Source organism: Jaculus jaculus, chromosome 1 (genome assembly GCF_020740685.1).
Source record: "Jaculus jaculus isolate mJacJac1 chromosome 1, mJacJac1.mat.Y.cur, whole genome shotgun sequence".
In the NCBI taxonomy this organism is placed as follows: domain Eukaryota; kingdom Metazoa; phylum Chordata; class Mammalia; order Rodentia; family Dipodidae; genus Jaculus; species Jaculus jaculus.
Window position 1 is genome coordinate 142,904,403 of NC_059102.1, and position 15,718 is coordinate 142,920,120.

Below are 15,718 nucleotides of genomic sequence, written 5' to 3' on the forward strand. Positions count from 1 at the left end.
GGAAATAGAACCCTGGGCCGTCAGGCTTTATAAACAAGCACCTTTAACCATTGAACCATTTCTCTAGCCCCATATGACATTAAAAAAAAAAAAGTATTATTATTTGCAAGGGCAGAAGGAGAATGAGAGTGAGAGAGAGAATGGGCATGCCAACAGGGCCTTTTACCACTGCAAACAAACCCAGACACATGAGCCACTCTATGTATCTGACTTTATGTGGGTACTGAGGAATCGAACCTAGGCTATCAGGTTTTTCCAAGCAAGTGCCTTTAACCGCTGTGCCATTTCTCCAGCCCTTACTGACATTTTTCTCCATGGGCTTGGCGTACTTTCAAAGGAAGCTGAGGACCTTGCTCAGAGGGATTCTTGTATATCGGGTGTGTGTCCACCATGACTCCCGCTTGGTCCTGCACCAACCATGTCCTGGAGGGTGCAGCACCACTGAGCTTTGCGGGGCCTAGAGACATCTGTGTTAATGGAGCCACTTGTTTGATTGGTTGCTTGCTTGTTTTTGGTCTTGGGGATTGAACCTAAGACCTCACACATGCTTGGAAAGCACTTTGACTTGAAAGCCCTTCCCAATCTTAGAGCATTTTCAAGTTTTGCTTCAGGTCCTTGATTCACTGGGATTTATTTTTGTGGTGGGAGGGAGTTAGGACCAAGTTTTTTTCATGTGACATCTGAGAGCTGGCACTGTTTCTACACAGCCATCCCTTTCCCTCTGACCTGCAAAGGTACCCTGCTATGTTTTGTGTTTCCAGGAACCTGACAGTCTGTTCTGAGGCTCTCTTCTCTTCTTTCGGGCCATCTCTCCACCCTTAAGTCAGCACCATGTTATTTGACTTCCTGCATAGTAAGCTTCAGTATCTGGCAGGGTGTGTCTTCCCACCATTCTCTTCCAAATTACCTTTGCTATATTCTTCCTGTTTTGGGGTTTAAAAAGAAATTTGGTTTTTTTGAGGTAGGGTCTCACTCTAGTTCAGGTTAACCTGAAATTCACTCTGTAGTCTCAGGGTGGTCTTGAACTCCCAGCCTTTCCTCCCCTCTCAGGGGTCTTGTGCCCACTGCCTTCTGAGCACAAGCTAGGTGTGGCCAGGGGTCTCCAGGAGACACTGATGCATCTTTGCAGGAAGAAACACTGATTTCATACTTTTAGTCTTTGTTCTCTGTTTAGAATCGTCTCCAAATTCTCTATCCTTTGGGGCAGAGACCTAACCTGACCCATGTCCCTATCACCTTGCAAGCCATCATCTCAGAGGTACAAACACCTGATTCCCACACCCAAGTGCTGGTTATCTCACCATACTTTTTTTTTTCAAGGTAAGGTTTCACTCTAGCCCAGGGTGACCTGGAATTCACTATGTAGTCTCAGGGTGGCCTTGAACTCACACTGGTCCTCCTACCTCTGCCTCCCCAGTGCTGAGATTAAAGGTGTGGAACACCATGCCCCATTCACTCCCTGTTTTTTCAAGGCTATATTTATTTAGCTTTTTAAACTTTTTTTTCCCTTTTTTTTTTTCAGTGCTGGGAAAGGAACCCAAGGCTAGGTGCAGGTACATGTCTGACAAGTACTCTACCACAGAAATACAGCCCCGGCCCCATACAGTTTCTGTAATCGTTGGGCACACGCCTTTAATCCCAGCACTCAGGAGGCAGAGGTAGGAGGATCGCCATGAGTTCAAGGCTACCCTGAGACTACATAGTGAATTCTAGGTCAGCCTGGACTAGAGAGAAACCCTACTTCAAAAAACCAAATAAACAGAACAAAAAAGGCTAAAGAGATGGCTTTAAGGCACTTGCCTGTGAAGCCTAAGGACCTAGGTTCTATTCCTCAGTACCCACATAAGCCTGATGCACAAGGTGGTGCCTCTCTCTCTTCCCCCCTCCCTCTCTCAAATAAATAAAAATAAAATTTAAATATTTAAAAATACAGTCTGGACTAGAGTGAGACCCTACCTTGGAAAACAAAATTTCCAAGCTTCCATTCTATATCTTTGCCTTTCTGTTATCTCTTGGAGTCCCCCCTGTGCACAAGAATAATGTTCTTGCTCTTTTTTTTTTTTTTTTTTTTTTTTTTTTTTTTGAGGTAGGGTCTTACTCTAGCCCAGGCTGACCTTGAATTCACTGTGTACTCTCAGGGTGGCCTTGAACTCATGGTGATTTTCCTACCTCTGTCTCCCGAGTGCTGGGATTAAAGGTGTGCCCCACCACACCCAGCTTTTTTATATATATATATTTTATTTAATTAGTTAGTTAGTTATTTGACAGAGAAAGAGGGAGAGAGAGAATGGGCCAGGGCCTCCAGCTACTGCAAATGAATTCCAGACATGTGTGCCCCCTTGTGTATCTGGCTAATGTGGTTCCTGGGGAATTGAACCTGGGTCCTTTGGCTTTGCAGGCAAACAGCCTTAACCACTAAGCCATTCCTCCAGCCCTGTTCTTGCTTTAAAAAAATAAAATTATTAGAGATGGTGGGAGGGAGGGGTCATTCCAGGGCGGCCTGTTGCTGCAAAGAATTCCAGAAGCATGCTTCCCTTTGTGTGTCTGACTATACGAAAGTACTAAGGAATCTAACCCAGGAAGTCATGCTTTGTAAGCAAGTGCCTTTAATTGCTGAGCCATCTCCCCAGCCCTGTTCTTCTTCTTTCTCTGTTTTTCAAGGTAGAGTTTCCAAGCTAACCCAGGCTGACCTGGAATTCACTATCCTCTTATCTTGCCTCCCTTATGCTGAGATTAAAGGCATGCACCCGACTGTTCTTGCTTTATTTTTGCAGGGGTTGGGGGCAGTTCGAGGTAGAGTCTCACTCTAGCCCAGGCTGACCTGGAAGTCACTGTGTAGTCTCGGGCTGGCCTCAAACTCACTGGCAATCCTCCTACCTTTGCCCCCTGAGTGCTGGCATTAAAGGGTTGCACTACCACACCAAGCTTATTCTTGCCTTTTCTGTGGCAACACATGGAGCACTGCTTCATTCCACTGCAAAGGGCCCATCTCACTCTAGTGGCTTCTTGCCAGCCTGCTGTGTGCCAGGTCCCATCTCTCTCAGCCGGCCAGGTGTCTGGGAGCCCTCGGGGTGGCTTTCTTTCTATTCCTTCCTGACCCCTCCCACACGTTTTGGTTCAATACCACATTTTAGTTCAATGCCAGTGGGGTTAGGGCACATCTGTTGTGCTTCCCACCTCCAGTTCATTCCTACCCCCAGTCCCTGGTCTGGTACCTGGCCTTGGGTGTGTGGGGTACAGTCTTTCAGTCCTGGGGTTGTGGGGAGGAGCTAAGACTTAAAGAAGTGAAACCACCTGTTCAAGGTCACTGACAATGAGAGGCAGAGCCCAGCCTGGCCTTCCTCTGAGTTCACAGCCTGGCTACCTTGCAGGGCTTAATCAGCTCCACTTGCCTGGGTCCCCACAGGGGTGCAGGAGATCCCTTCTAGGAACTTTATGATAGTCCTGACTGCTTAGCAGTGCTTCTGCATATCAGGGTGGGGAAATTAAAGTATGGGAAATGTCCCCGGCTCTTGGGTGGTACCTATCCTGCCGTTCCAGCAGGAGGTGTGGTCAGGACAAGGGGTGTCTAAGGTGACAGCAGTGATCTTGGCACCAGAGTCCAGCTGAATGGCCTGGGGTAGGCTGCAGAGGATGGGATAAGAAACTGGTCTTCACAACTTGCCACTCAAGTCCTCCGTCTATGTTTCCTACAGTGTGGGCAGTCTCTTCTCACTTTCAGAGAGGAAAACCGAGGTCTTGAGAGAGAAGGTGCCCTACATCTGCTCAGAGGCTGTGCCAGCTGTGGAGGGATGAGGGCACGGCCTGTGGGATACTTCTGAGAAGGGTCCTCCAGTACTGTGGAGAAAGGGGGTCTCTCCTACACTTGCCTGTGTCTCTGCTGCTTCCCTTCATATCAGTGTGCAAGGACACGTGGAATGGAGGCTGCTCATGGACACCCAGGAGTCCACTTCATGTCTGATGTGAAGGCCACCTCTGTCCCTAAGACAGTGAAGATGGGCAAGTGACATTTCCCTCTGGGCCTGTTGGCACATGTAGTAGTATTCAGACTTACAAAAACTAGAAAGCTTGGTATGCTGTGGTGCACATCTGTAATCCAAGCCCTTAGAAGGCTAAAGCAGGAATGTTGTAAATACGACACCAGCCTAAGCTACATAGCAAAACCCTACCTCAAAAAGCCAAAAAAGGGGCTGGAGAGATGGCTTAGCAGTTAAGCGCTTGCCTGTGAAGCCTAAGGACCCCAGTTCGAAGCTCCAGGCTCCATTCCCCAGGACCCACGTAAACCAGGTGCACAAGGGGGTCTATGCATCTGGAGTTCGTTTGCAGTGGCTGGAGGCCCTGGCATGCCCATTCTCTCTGCCTCTCTCCATCAGCTTGTCACTCTCAAATATATAAATAAAAATAAACAAAAAAAAAATTTTTTTAAAGCCAAAAAAGGGAGCTAGAGAAATGCTTTAGCAGTTAAGGTATTTGCTTGCAAAGCCAAAGGACCCAAGTTTGATTCCTCAGTATCCACGTTAAGTCAGATGCACAAAGTGGCACATGTATCTGGAGTTTGTTTGCAGTGGCTAGGAGATCCTGACACACCCATTCTCTCCCTCCCCCTTTCTCTCTCTCTCTCTCTCTCTCTCTCTCTCTCTCTTTCTCTCTCTCTCTCTCTCTGCCTCTCTTTCCCCCCACAAATAAATAGTTTTTAAAAATCTTCTTTTAAAAAAAGAAAAAGCCCCCCAAAAATTCTGAAAAATGCCACAATGTGATGAACCTTGAAGGCGTAATGGTAAGAAACTACAAAAGATCAAATAATGTGAGTCTACCCTGAGACATGCTTGGTGACAGCAAGTTCATAGAGACCGACAAGGAAACGTGCTAGGGACCAGGGGCTGGGGCACTGGAGAAGTTGACATTTTTGTTGGGGGCATGGAAGTTTTGAGGTAGGGTCTCACTCTAGCCCAGGCTGACTTGGAATTCACTATGGAGTCCCAGGGTGGCCTTGAACTAATGGTGATCCTCCTACCTTTGCCTCACAAGTTCCCGGTTTAATGGCGTGCGCCACCATGCCTGGCCAGGCCGTAATTAGTCGTACTGATGAGGAGGCACTCGGTGAGAAGGCTGCGGGTGGGTATCGTGGACAACTGAACCTCAGTGTTCCCAATGCACTTAACAACCCTGACCAGATGCAGACACAGGGAAGATGGTGGCAATATTTATGCTAGTCAAAACCCAGTTGAGAAAAGCAGCCAACCCCCTGGCTTGCTGTGTGGGTTCTGGCCTGGGCCCTAGTCTCAGACTCTGCATGGGGAGCCACTCTAAGTATGGGTGCTTAGTCATCTGTTTCCCAGCTGCCTGTGGGCCTCTGCACCAGGGGCTCTCCCCTTTTTTATGGCCCCAGTCCCTTACCTAGGCAGGAAGTGGGGGGAGCCAAGTCTAGCTGGCCCTGCCCATGCCACATCCACCTGAAACTGCCGCCCTGCCACACCCCAGGCCCACACCCTTCCTGCTGCCACTCCCACCCTGCCTCCAGCACTTTCTAGGTGCAGCCCTGCGTTTAGTGAGCAGCTACCAGGAACCACAGACTCCTGCCTGTGCTGAAGAAGCATCTGGCCTGCTCCAGGAGAGGAGGGTAGGGGTAGATGACCCACCAGCCACCCTGGAGAGGAAGCAATATTGGCGCCTCTGAGAAGCACCCTCCTCTGGAGTCAGCCCCAGGCTCTGCCCCTGAGCCTCTGTGTTTCTGTCTACATATGCCTGTGCTCTGACTGTGAGAACCCAAGATGGGAGATACACGGTGGACATGTTCATGGGCCCCCAAGGACTGACCAGAATTCAGGATGAAGAGCTGAGATGAGAAGCAAGAGACGGTGATGAAGAGTCAGGCTCAGGTGCAATCTACTGCTTCCCTCCTGAGGCAGGTGGTCGTACCTCCCAGAGTCCCAGATTCCCTTTCCTGCACGTTGGAGTCCTGAACACTTTGTACCTTGCCCCGTACAGCAGGACATTGACTTTGTTATGAAGGAGAATAGGTATTCCTTGTTAACTGACTGCTCACACCCACTGGAAAGCCAGGGAAGTTTAGTATGAATGCCACATCTTGCTGTATGTTCCTGCACCAAATGGCTGGCTCCTTATCCATACCAGAATCCTGAGCTCTTGGGGCAGGCTGCCTAACCCCCTCAGGCCCCCTGTCTTTAGCCCTCTTCTTTTCCTTTCCCCAGTCTTCAGCTGTCCTAGATGAGGCCTCAGGGGGCCCGGAAGGAGGTCCTGTGGGGGTGTCCCAGCTGGAGGCCAACTGTATGATTCAGCAGGCCTCTCTGCCTGCCCCAAGTGCCCCCCTTTCCTGGTAGTGTGGGTGTTGTACAGAGCCAGCTGGTCATTAGAGGGCCGGGGCCTTCCTGTGGGGTGGGTGCTTACCCTGGGCCAGGAGTCCAGGCCCAACCGGCAGGGCTGTTCCTGGGCGGCTGCCGGGCTAGGACGGATGGTAGTGTCTGCTGGCCCTGAGGTGACCTAAGCTCTGGAAACACAGGCTGGATATCTGGGCCAAGTTTCTTTTAGCTTTGCTTCTATCAGGCACCACAGGTGTGGGACCCCAGGACAGAGGAAGGTAAGCCCCACATAGCAGTGAGGGTCTCAGCTGATGGTGGGAAACAGACCTGTTGAGTCTCACTTAGCACCCTTGTTTCCCTACCTGTGAAGAAGACTAAAGAGGCCCTGCCTAGTGCAGACCCACAGCACTGCTGTGGTCATTGCCACCTCCAGTAAGTCCCCTGACACCACCACTAGCCCCTCATCCATCCCCTAGTACCCACAGGAGCACTTGGCATTTGCAAAGAGACCCTGTCCTATGAAGGACTTGTTACTATTGTGATTGGCATCATCAGTGTGAAAATAGTGGCACAAGTTAGCATAGCATATGCGTCCGGAGTTCGTTTGCAGTGACTAGAGGCCCTGGTGCACCCATTCTTACTTTCTCTCTCTCTCTCTCCCTGTCTCTGTCTCTAATAAATAAGTAAAAATAGAAAAAAAATAATAAGTAAAAATAATTTAAAAAAGAAAATAGTGGCCCAGTCCCCTCCCTGGTGCTGCCCACTCCTTTCCCAAAAGGAATATACCACCTGACACAGGTATATAAGACTTGATGTGAAATCTAGATTCTGGCCAAGAAAAGAGGGCACCTGGCATTCACTCTGTAGTCCCAGGCTGGCCTTGAACTCATGACAGTCCTCCTACCTCTGCCTCCCAAGTGTTGGAATTAAAGGTGTGCGCCACCAGGCCCAGCTCAGTTTTTATTTAAAAAATACAAAGAAGTAGCTGGGCGTGCTGGCGCACACCTTTAATCCCAGCACTTGGGAGGCAGAGGTAGGAGGATCACTGTGAGTTCAAGGCCACTCTGAGACTACATAGTGAATTCCAGGTCAGCCTGGGCTAGAGCAAGACACTACCTTGGAGAAAAAAAAAAAGGAAAGAAAGAAAGAATAGCCAGGAAAAAGGTTGCAGTGGGCTGCCTTGGGGCTGGGGTTACAGGGATTTTCTTTTTCCCATCTCTTGCATCTTTAAAAAATATTTATTTATTTATTTATTTGAGTGAAAGAGGCAGATAGAATGGGTGTGTTAAACAAACTCCAGATGTATGTGCCACCTTGTGCATCTGGCTTTACATGAATACTGGGGAGTCAAACCCAGGCCCTTAGGCTCTGAAGGTAAGCACCTTAATTAACTGTTGAGCCATCTCTCAACATCCTCATCACTTGCTTTTTAATATTCCAAATGTTCTCTTATGAACATCCAAAGAGACATACTTTCCCTTCTCCAGTTTTGAAGACAGATTCTGGGCTGGAGAGACGGCTTAGAAGTAAAGGCATTTGCCTGTGAAGCCTAAGGACCCAGGTTTGGCTCCCTAGGACCCACGTAAGCCAGAGGTACAAGGTGGCACATGCACACAAAATGGTGCACATGTCTGGAGTTTGATGGCAGTGGCTAGAGGTCCTGGCATGCCAGTTTTCTCCCTCCCTCTCTCTTTCTCTCTTCCTCCCTCCTCAATAAATAAAAAAAAGTCAAATTATCAGGCACCTCCCAAATCCAGCCAGATTGGACTCTTCAGCAGGGAAGAGAGGGGGTCTGTTTCCCTGCTGTTTCCTGTTTTCTTTCTTTCTTCTTTTTTTTCTTTTTCTTTTTTGAGGTAGGATCTCACTCTAGCCCAGGCTTACCTGGAATTCACTTTGTAGTCTCAGGGTGGCCTTGAACTCATGGCAATCCTCCTACCTCTGCCTCCTAAGTACTGGGATTATTAAAGGCATGCACCATCACGCCCGGCTGTTTCCTGTTTCTTTCAGCCACCACACCAGAGGTCATTTCACAGGAAGTCATGCATGTCCTCTCTCTTGCAACCCCTCCCCAGTGAGCCTCTCATATGTGCTACTTGCAGCTCTATCTACACATGCAGTGTACACACACAGAGTATAAGTGAGTTCTTGCCAGGGGTGGTGGCACACACCTTTAACCCCAGCACTCGCAAGGCAGGGATATATCTCTGTGAGTTCAAGGACAGCCTGAGACTACATAGTGAATTCTAGGCCAGCCTGAGCTAGAGTGAGACTCTACCTCAAAAAAAAAAACAAAAAAACAAACAAGCAAACAAAAAACACTTGAGTTCTTTGTAAGCCTCTCTCCTGTCTTTCCTCACACTACATAAATTTCTTCCTGTCATGGCTGCAATCTCATAGGGATTCCAGTCCCTGAGGGTGTTTTTTTGTTTGTTTATTTGTTTTTTTTGTTTTTTTTTTTTGTTTTGTTTTTTCAAGGTAGGGTCTCACTCTAGCTCAGGCTGACCTGGAGTTCACTATGTAGTCTCAGGGTGGCCTTGAACTCATGGCGATCCTCCTACCTCTGCCTCCCAGCTTCTCCTGAGGGTTTTAAACGGCCCTATAGTCAGCCTGATCATTCAGTAAGTAAGCTCAAGACAAATGCTCTGGAAAGAGTGCAATCTGTCAACATGAGCCCTACCCTCACAGTTCAGGCTCCTGTCTGTTAAATGGGGAGACTGCCTAACAGCCCACCAGGCAACAAATCACCATGTGGTTTCTGCACAAGGGCCTGTTGGCAGCCGTGCATGTTGCTGCCAGACTCTTAACTCCAAATGTGTGATCAATTCGGAACAATGGTGGCATTTTTATTGTCTTCTTCCTCTGATCCTTGGGGCCCAAGAACGTTAGGCCACCCTGTGGTAACCTCCTCCTACGGGTCCCTTTTAGGTTGAACCATGATTCCGGTGACAGAGCTCCGCTACTTTGCGGACACACAACCAGCATACCGGATCCTGAAGCCATGGTGGGACGTGTTCACTGACTACATCTCCATCGTCATGCTGATGATCGCTGTCTTTGGGGGTACACTGCAGGTCACCCAAGACAAGATGATCTGCCTGCCTTGTAAATGGGTCACCAAAGACTCTTGCAACGACTCATTCCGAGGCTGGGCGTCTCCCAGCTCAGAGCCCACCTACCCTAACTCCACAGTCGTGCCGACGTCGGACACAGGCCCCACGGGTATCAGATATGACCTGGATCGCCACCAGTACAACTACGTGGACGCTGTGTGCTACGAGAACCGCCTACACTGGTTTGCCAAGTACTTCCCTTACCTTGTGCTTCTCCACACCCTCATCTTCCTGGCCTGCAGCAACTTCTGGTTTAAGTTTCCACGCACCAGCTCAAAGCTGGAACACTTTGTGTCTATCCTGCTGAAGTGCTTCGATTCCCCGTGGACCACAAGGGCCCTGTCAGAGACAGTGGTGGAGGAGAGTGACCCCAAGCCAGCCTTCAGCAAGATGAACGGCTCCATGGACAAGAAGTCATCAACGGTGAGTGAGGATGTGGAGGCCACCGTGCCCATGCTGCAGCGGACCAAATCTCGGATCGAGCAGGGCATTGTGGACCGCTCCGAGACGGGGGTGCTGGACAAGAAGGAAGGGGAGCAGGCCAAGGCACTGTTTGAGAAGGTGAAGAAGTTTCGCACCCACGTGGAGGAAGGGGATATCGTGTACCGCCTCTACATGCGGCAGACCATCATCAAGGTGATCAAGTTCATCCTCATCATCTGCTACACCGTCTACTACGTGCACAACATCAAGTTCGACGTGGACTGCACCGTGGACATCGAAAGCCTGACTGGCTATCGCACTTACCGTTGCGCCCACCCTCTGGCCACACTCTTCAAGATCTTGGCATCCTTCTACATCAGCCTCGTCATCTTCTACGGCCTCATCTGCATGTACACACTGTGGTGGATGCTGCGGCGCTCCCTCAAGAAGTACTCGTTCGAGTCCATTCGCGAGGAGAGCAGCTACAGCGACATCCCCGATGTCAAGAATGACTTTGCTTTCATGCTGCACCTCATCGACCAGTATGACCCACTCTACTCAAAGCGCTTTGCTGTCTTCCTGTCTGAGGTGAGTGAGAACAAGCTGCGGCAGTTGAACCTCAACAACGAGTGGACGCTGGACAAGCTGCGGCAGCGGCTCACCAAGAACGCACAGGACAAGCTAGAGCTGCACCTCTTTATGCTCAGTGGCATCCCCGACACCGTGTTTGACCTGGTCGAGCTGGAGGTCCTGAAGCTGGAGCTGATCCCTGATGTGACCATCCCGCCCAGCATCGCCCAGCTCACGGGTCTCAAGGAGCTGTGGCTGTACCACACGGCAGCCAAGATCGAGGCTCCGGCCCTGGCCTTCCTGCGAGAGAACCTGCGGGCCCTGCACATCAAGTTCACGGACATCAAGGAGATCCCGCTGTGGATCTACAGCCTGAAGACGCTGGAGGAGCTGCACCTGACGGGCAACCTGAGCGCCGAGAACAACCGCTACATTGTTATCGATGGGCTGCGGGAGCTCAAGCGCCTCAAGGTGCTGCGGCTCAAGAGCAACCTGAGCAAGCTGCCACAGGTGGTCACGGACGTGGGCGCGCACCTGCAGAAGCTGTCCATCAACAACGAGGGCACCAAGCTCATCGTGCTTAACAGCCTCAAGAAGATGGTGAACCTGACCGAGCTGGAGCTGATCCGCTGTGACCTGGAACGCATCCCCCACTCCATCTTCAGCCTCCACAACCTGCAGGAGATCGACCTCAAGGACAACAACCTTAAGACCATCGAGGAGATCATCAGCTTCCAGCACCTGCACCGCCTCACCTGCCTTAAGCTGTGGTACAACCACATTGCCTACATCCCCATCCAGATCGGAAACCTCACCAATCTCGAGCGCCTCTACCTGAACCGCAACGAGATCGAGAAGACCCCCACCCAGCTCTTCTACTGCCGCAAGCTGCGCTACTTGGACCTCAGCCATAACAACCTGACCTTCCTCCCCGCTGACATTGGCCTCCTGCAGAACCTCCAGAACCTGGCCCTCACGGCCAACAGGGTGAGTGGTCTGCCAGGGCTGGTGTGGCCCCCACGAGTGTCGCAAGACAGCCAGTTCCCCACCCAGTCAGAATCTCTGGGGTTGGGAGTCTCTTTGTTACAAAATGATCCAGAGTTCTCCCTCCAGGAGAGGTGGTATGACCAGGCAGGATCTATGCCCCGTGGTCTTGAGCTAGGCTTCTCACAGGCAGGCATGTGCGCGCACAGCAGGTACAAAACCAAAGTTCTCTTGGGCAGGGTGGTGGCAGGCAGGGATTAGCCTGGCTTGAGATAACACTTCAGCCTGTTCACAGCCACATCCAGGAGCCAGGCTGGGTCCACTAGCAAGAGAAACCATGTGGGTGGCTCCGCTGGCTGAGGTCAGGTGGCCTCTGCAGCTGCCTGCATCGTTCTCATCCCTCTCTCTGCACTAGGGGGTAGTGGTAGGCAGACTTGGGCTTAGGTAGAGCCAACTTGTCACCACCTGCCTTCCTAGAGAGGAAGAGTTGTGCAAAACACTGGGGGCCAGCAGTCTGGGAGGAATGCCTTTGAAACTGTTGGTGCCCCCCCACCCCCAGCCCCGTGTGCCCATCCTTTGCCTGACTGGAAAGTCTCCAGCCAGTGGCCCCCTTAGTGAAGGAAGGTGGTTGGGGTTGAGGGCAGGTTACTCCTGTAGTTTGTGATTGGTCTCTCAGTAGAAACCAAGCCTGGATCACTGGGGAAGAGTGCCTCATCCTGGGTGCCTGCAAAACTTCCTGGCCTTACCAGGTGGAAAGTCTTCCTATGGGTGATGAGGTGGGAGGTGAGGTCAACAATCTGGAGGCAGAGAACTGGGGAGCCAATTCAGCCACCACCTCAGTGCCTCCATCACAGCAGGCACCATCCTAAAGCATCCCCTTGTGGCACCTGTCCTCCAACCACAAGCTCTCGCCAGCTGCCTCAGACAGGAGGGCAGCGGCTCAAGGACAAGCAAGGACAAGCACACCTTCTCCACCTCACTGGAGGGTCCTAGCCCCCTGCTGACAGCTGGGAAGCCTCCTTCCTCTGTCCTTAAGGGACCCTTGGTACAGAGCAGCTTGCCTCCTCTGTGGCAGAGGGATCGTGACAAATCCTTTCTTCTTTCCTGAGTGATGACTCATGGGTATGTTTAAGGACAAGGGATCCCATACCAGGTTGTTTCACAATAGCAGCGTCTGCAAGCCCCCTGAGAAGGGGATTTGGAGTCCCATGAGGGGGAACCACGCTGGGGAAGCAGTGGGTAAACATCTTTACTGGGCCTGAGGGATGCTGTGGCACATTAGAGCGTGGTTACCCCTGGAGTTGGGTCAGACTCTTAGTCACCCACCCTGAAACACCCGCTATGCCCCAGGTGCTGGGCTAGGCCCTCCTTATCCTACCCCCCACACCTGGGTCCACACACCAAGCTTGCCTGTTAGTGTCATGCCTGTTGGCTGAGGTCACCCCTCAGGAAAGCAGCTGTAGAGGCATGCATCCCTGTTCAGGAAGGAGACCCTGCTTAGCACAGTGCTTAATCATATCCTGTCCCCACCCCCCTGTAGCACCAGAAGCCTTTATAGGGAAAAAAGTTTGCTTAGGCTAGATAGGCCCCTCCTTTTAGGCATTCGCCTTCCTACACTCTCTGGGGCCTTGTGAACCACTGTGGACTATGGGCAGGGTGGGACACGTGTGGCCTTGCTTTGGACCTGGGTGCTCTTTCCCCCGACTTCTAATGAATACCTCCACAAGGAGGTATTCATTCGTATACTCAGTGATCCCATTTGGAGTGGTTTCTGAACATTCCAGTCCAGCTGTGGTGGACTAGGGCCCTGGCTCACTAAGAAGCAGGTGCAGTTGGCGCTTTTCTGGGGCACAGGGAAGAGGAGCCTCCAAATGAAAGGGGACGTCACCTGACCCTGAAGGACCAGAGGCTGTGACCAGGCAAAGAGGAGAGTGAGTGTAGGCTCTTGCTGGGCTGGGAGGCACAATGAGGAACTGCCATGGCATGTGGACTTTTCCCTGAGGGCAGAGGCAGCCCTGTGCTCCGAGCCGCCCGAGGCTTCTGTCCTTCACTTCAGTGTCAGTGTCTCTTCATTTGTTTAATGTCTGGACGCCTTGCCAGCCCACAAGTGACGCTGCAAGGGCCTTGCTCTTAGTCAGTGCCTGACGAGGAGCAGTGTTGCCAGAAGTACTCTTGATGGCAGGGATGAAGGAGCTGATGTCCTGTTGTGGGAAGCTTACTTTCTGTTTTGTTCTGTTTTGTGTTGGGGTGCTTGAGATTAAACCCAGGGTCTCACACTTGCCAAACATGTACATGTTCTGCCTCTGAGCTGTACTTCCTGCCTCAATAACTTAGTGCAGCAGGGCGTGAGTTTGAGAGGCAGGGTCAACAGTGAGGTGGGAGGCCTGAACAGGCCAAGGATGCTAGAGACAGACACAAGAATGGATCTGGGAGACTTATTTATTTGAGAGCGACAGACAAGAGAAAGAGGCAGACAGATAGAGAATGGGCATGCCAGGGCCTCCAGCCACTACAAACGAACGTCAGATGCATGTACCCCCTTGGGCATCTGGCTTATATGGGACCTGGGAAATCAAGCCTTGAACCAGGGTCCTTAGGCTTCATAAGCGAGTGCTTAATCACTAAGCCATATCTCCAGCCCTCAGTGTTTCTTTTTAAAATATTTTTTTATTTATTTGAGAGAGAATGGGTGCACCAAGGCCTCTAGCCACTGCATGTACCACCTTGTACATCTGGCTTACGTGGGTACTAGGGCCTCAAACCTGAGTCCATAGGCTTTGCAGTCAAGCATCTTAACTGCTAGCTAAATCATCTCTCCAGCACCAACTCAAGGTTTCTTGTTTTTTTTTTTTTTTTTGGCGGGGGGGAGTTTCAAGGCAGGGTCTCACTATAGCCCAGGCTGACCTGGAATTCCCTATGTAGTTTTAGGGTAGCCTTGAACTCATGGCGATCCTCCTACTTCTGCCTCCCGAGAGCTAGGATTAAAAGCATGTGGCACCACGCCTGGCAAGGTTTCTTTTGGTTTTTCGAGGTAGAGTTTCACTCTAGTCCAGGCTGACCTGGAATTCACTGTCTATTCTCAGGGTGGCCTGGAACTCTCAGCTATCCTCCTACCTCTGCCTCCCGAGGGCTGGTAGTAAAGGTGTGCACCTCCATGCCCAGCTGGTTTCTTTTTTTTTAAAACTTTATTTTTATTTTCCTTGTTTGAGAGAGAGTTTGGCAGGTAGAGAGAATGGGTGTGCCAGGGCCTTCAGCCACTGCAGACGAACTCCAGACTCCTTCATCTGTCTTACATGTGTCCTAGGGAATCAACCCTGGGTCCTTTGGCTTTGCAGACAAGCGCCTTAACCACTAAGCCATCTCTCCAGCCCCCAACTCAAGATTTCTTTATAAGCTGCTGAATAGATGGAGGGTCGTTGAGACCTATGGGAGAACATGTGTCCTGTGTCAGAGGCCTGGAGCTCCCAAGACGTCCTGGGGCCCATGTTGCATCTACCTGAAACTTGAGGAGTCATCTTCACTCAGCTTGTGAAAGAGGGGTCTTTGGCATGGTCACCCAGGAGAGAGGCAAGGAAGGACATGGTTTGCTTCGAGTGTTAGGGCAGAAGAGGAAGGTCACATTGGAGCATGTGGCCCCGTGTGCTCTGGGAATCAGCGAAAGGAGAACAGCTGTAGGATCAGCTGGTGATTGGCCAGAGTCAAGGTTGGACAGAAGGACAGAGCTGGACTGTCCTGAGCAGAGAAACAGCATCCTTCCAGATGGTTGGTCAGGAAAGTAGGATGCCCATGGGATGATGGCATAGCCCAAAGGCTCCTGGTCATCTTTTTCCAAGACTAGTTAGACCTGAGGTCATTTGTGTGCTGATGGGGAGCCATTGTGGGTCCTGAAGAAGCAGGGTTTGGGATTGAAGGGAAACTCTTTAAGCCTTCACTGAACTAGGGACCCTTGGGGAGGGAAGGATAGGTCTAAAGGACAGGTGTTGGCCATGGCAGGGAGTCATGTATCCCTTCTTTTCTCTGGGGTCCAGGGAGCACCTAATGGTGGAGGCAGCATGGGGTTTCTGAGGAGGGGGACTTTTGAGGAGGGGTCTCTGGAGTTGGGCCAATTCCATTTGGACACAGCTTTTTGGCTTATTGCCTAGGGCCTTTTCCAGTGTCCCTGACTTAGTGTCTTCAGAGGAGATCACAGGGTGGGGTGAAGAGGTGGCCATTTTGGAAAGACTGACCCTAGGTCCTGTAGAATCCACTTCCCGTATGTTTATGACCTTCTTGTCACTGAACTTCAGACCTTAGAGCCACCTTGCCCCATTC

At 51.0% G+C, this 15,718-nt stretch overlaps 1 protein-coding gene across 3 annotated transcripts in view; it reads left to right on the forward strand.

Moving 5' to 3' along the window:
• The window catches only part of Lrrc8a (leucine rich repeat containing 8 VRAC subunit A), a 40,296-nt gene that overhangs the window by 20,659 nt on the left and 3,919 nt on the right, over positions 1–15,718 (forward strand). For all 3 annotated transcript variants that reach the window (XM_004671788.2, XM_045147235.1, XM_045147229.1), the window contains exon 3: positions 9,246–11,410. In XM_004671788.2, coding sequence (XP_004671845.1) covers positions 9,254–11,410 — 2,157 coding nt within the window. In that variant the 5' untranslated portion in view covers positions 9,246–9,253. The remainder of the gene's footprint in view (positions 1–9,245; positions 11,411–15,718) is intronic.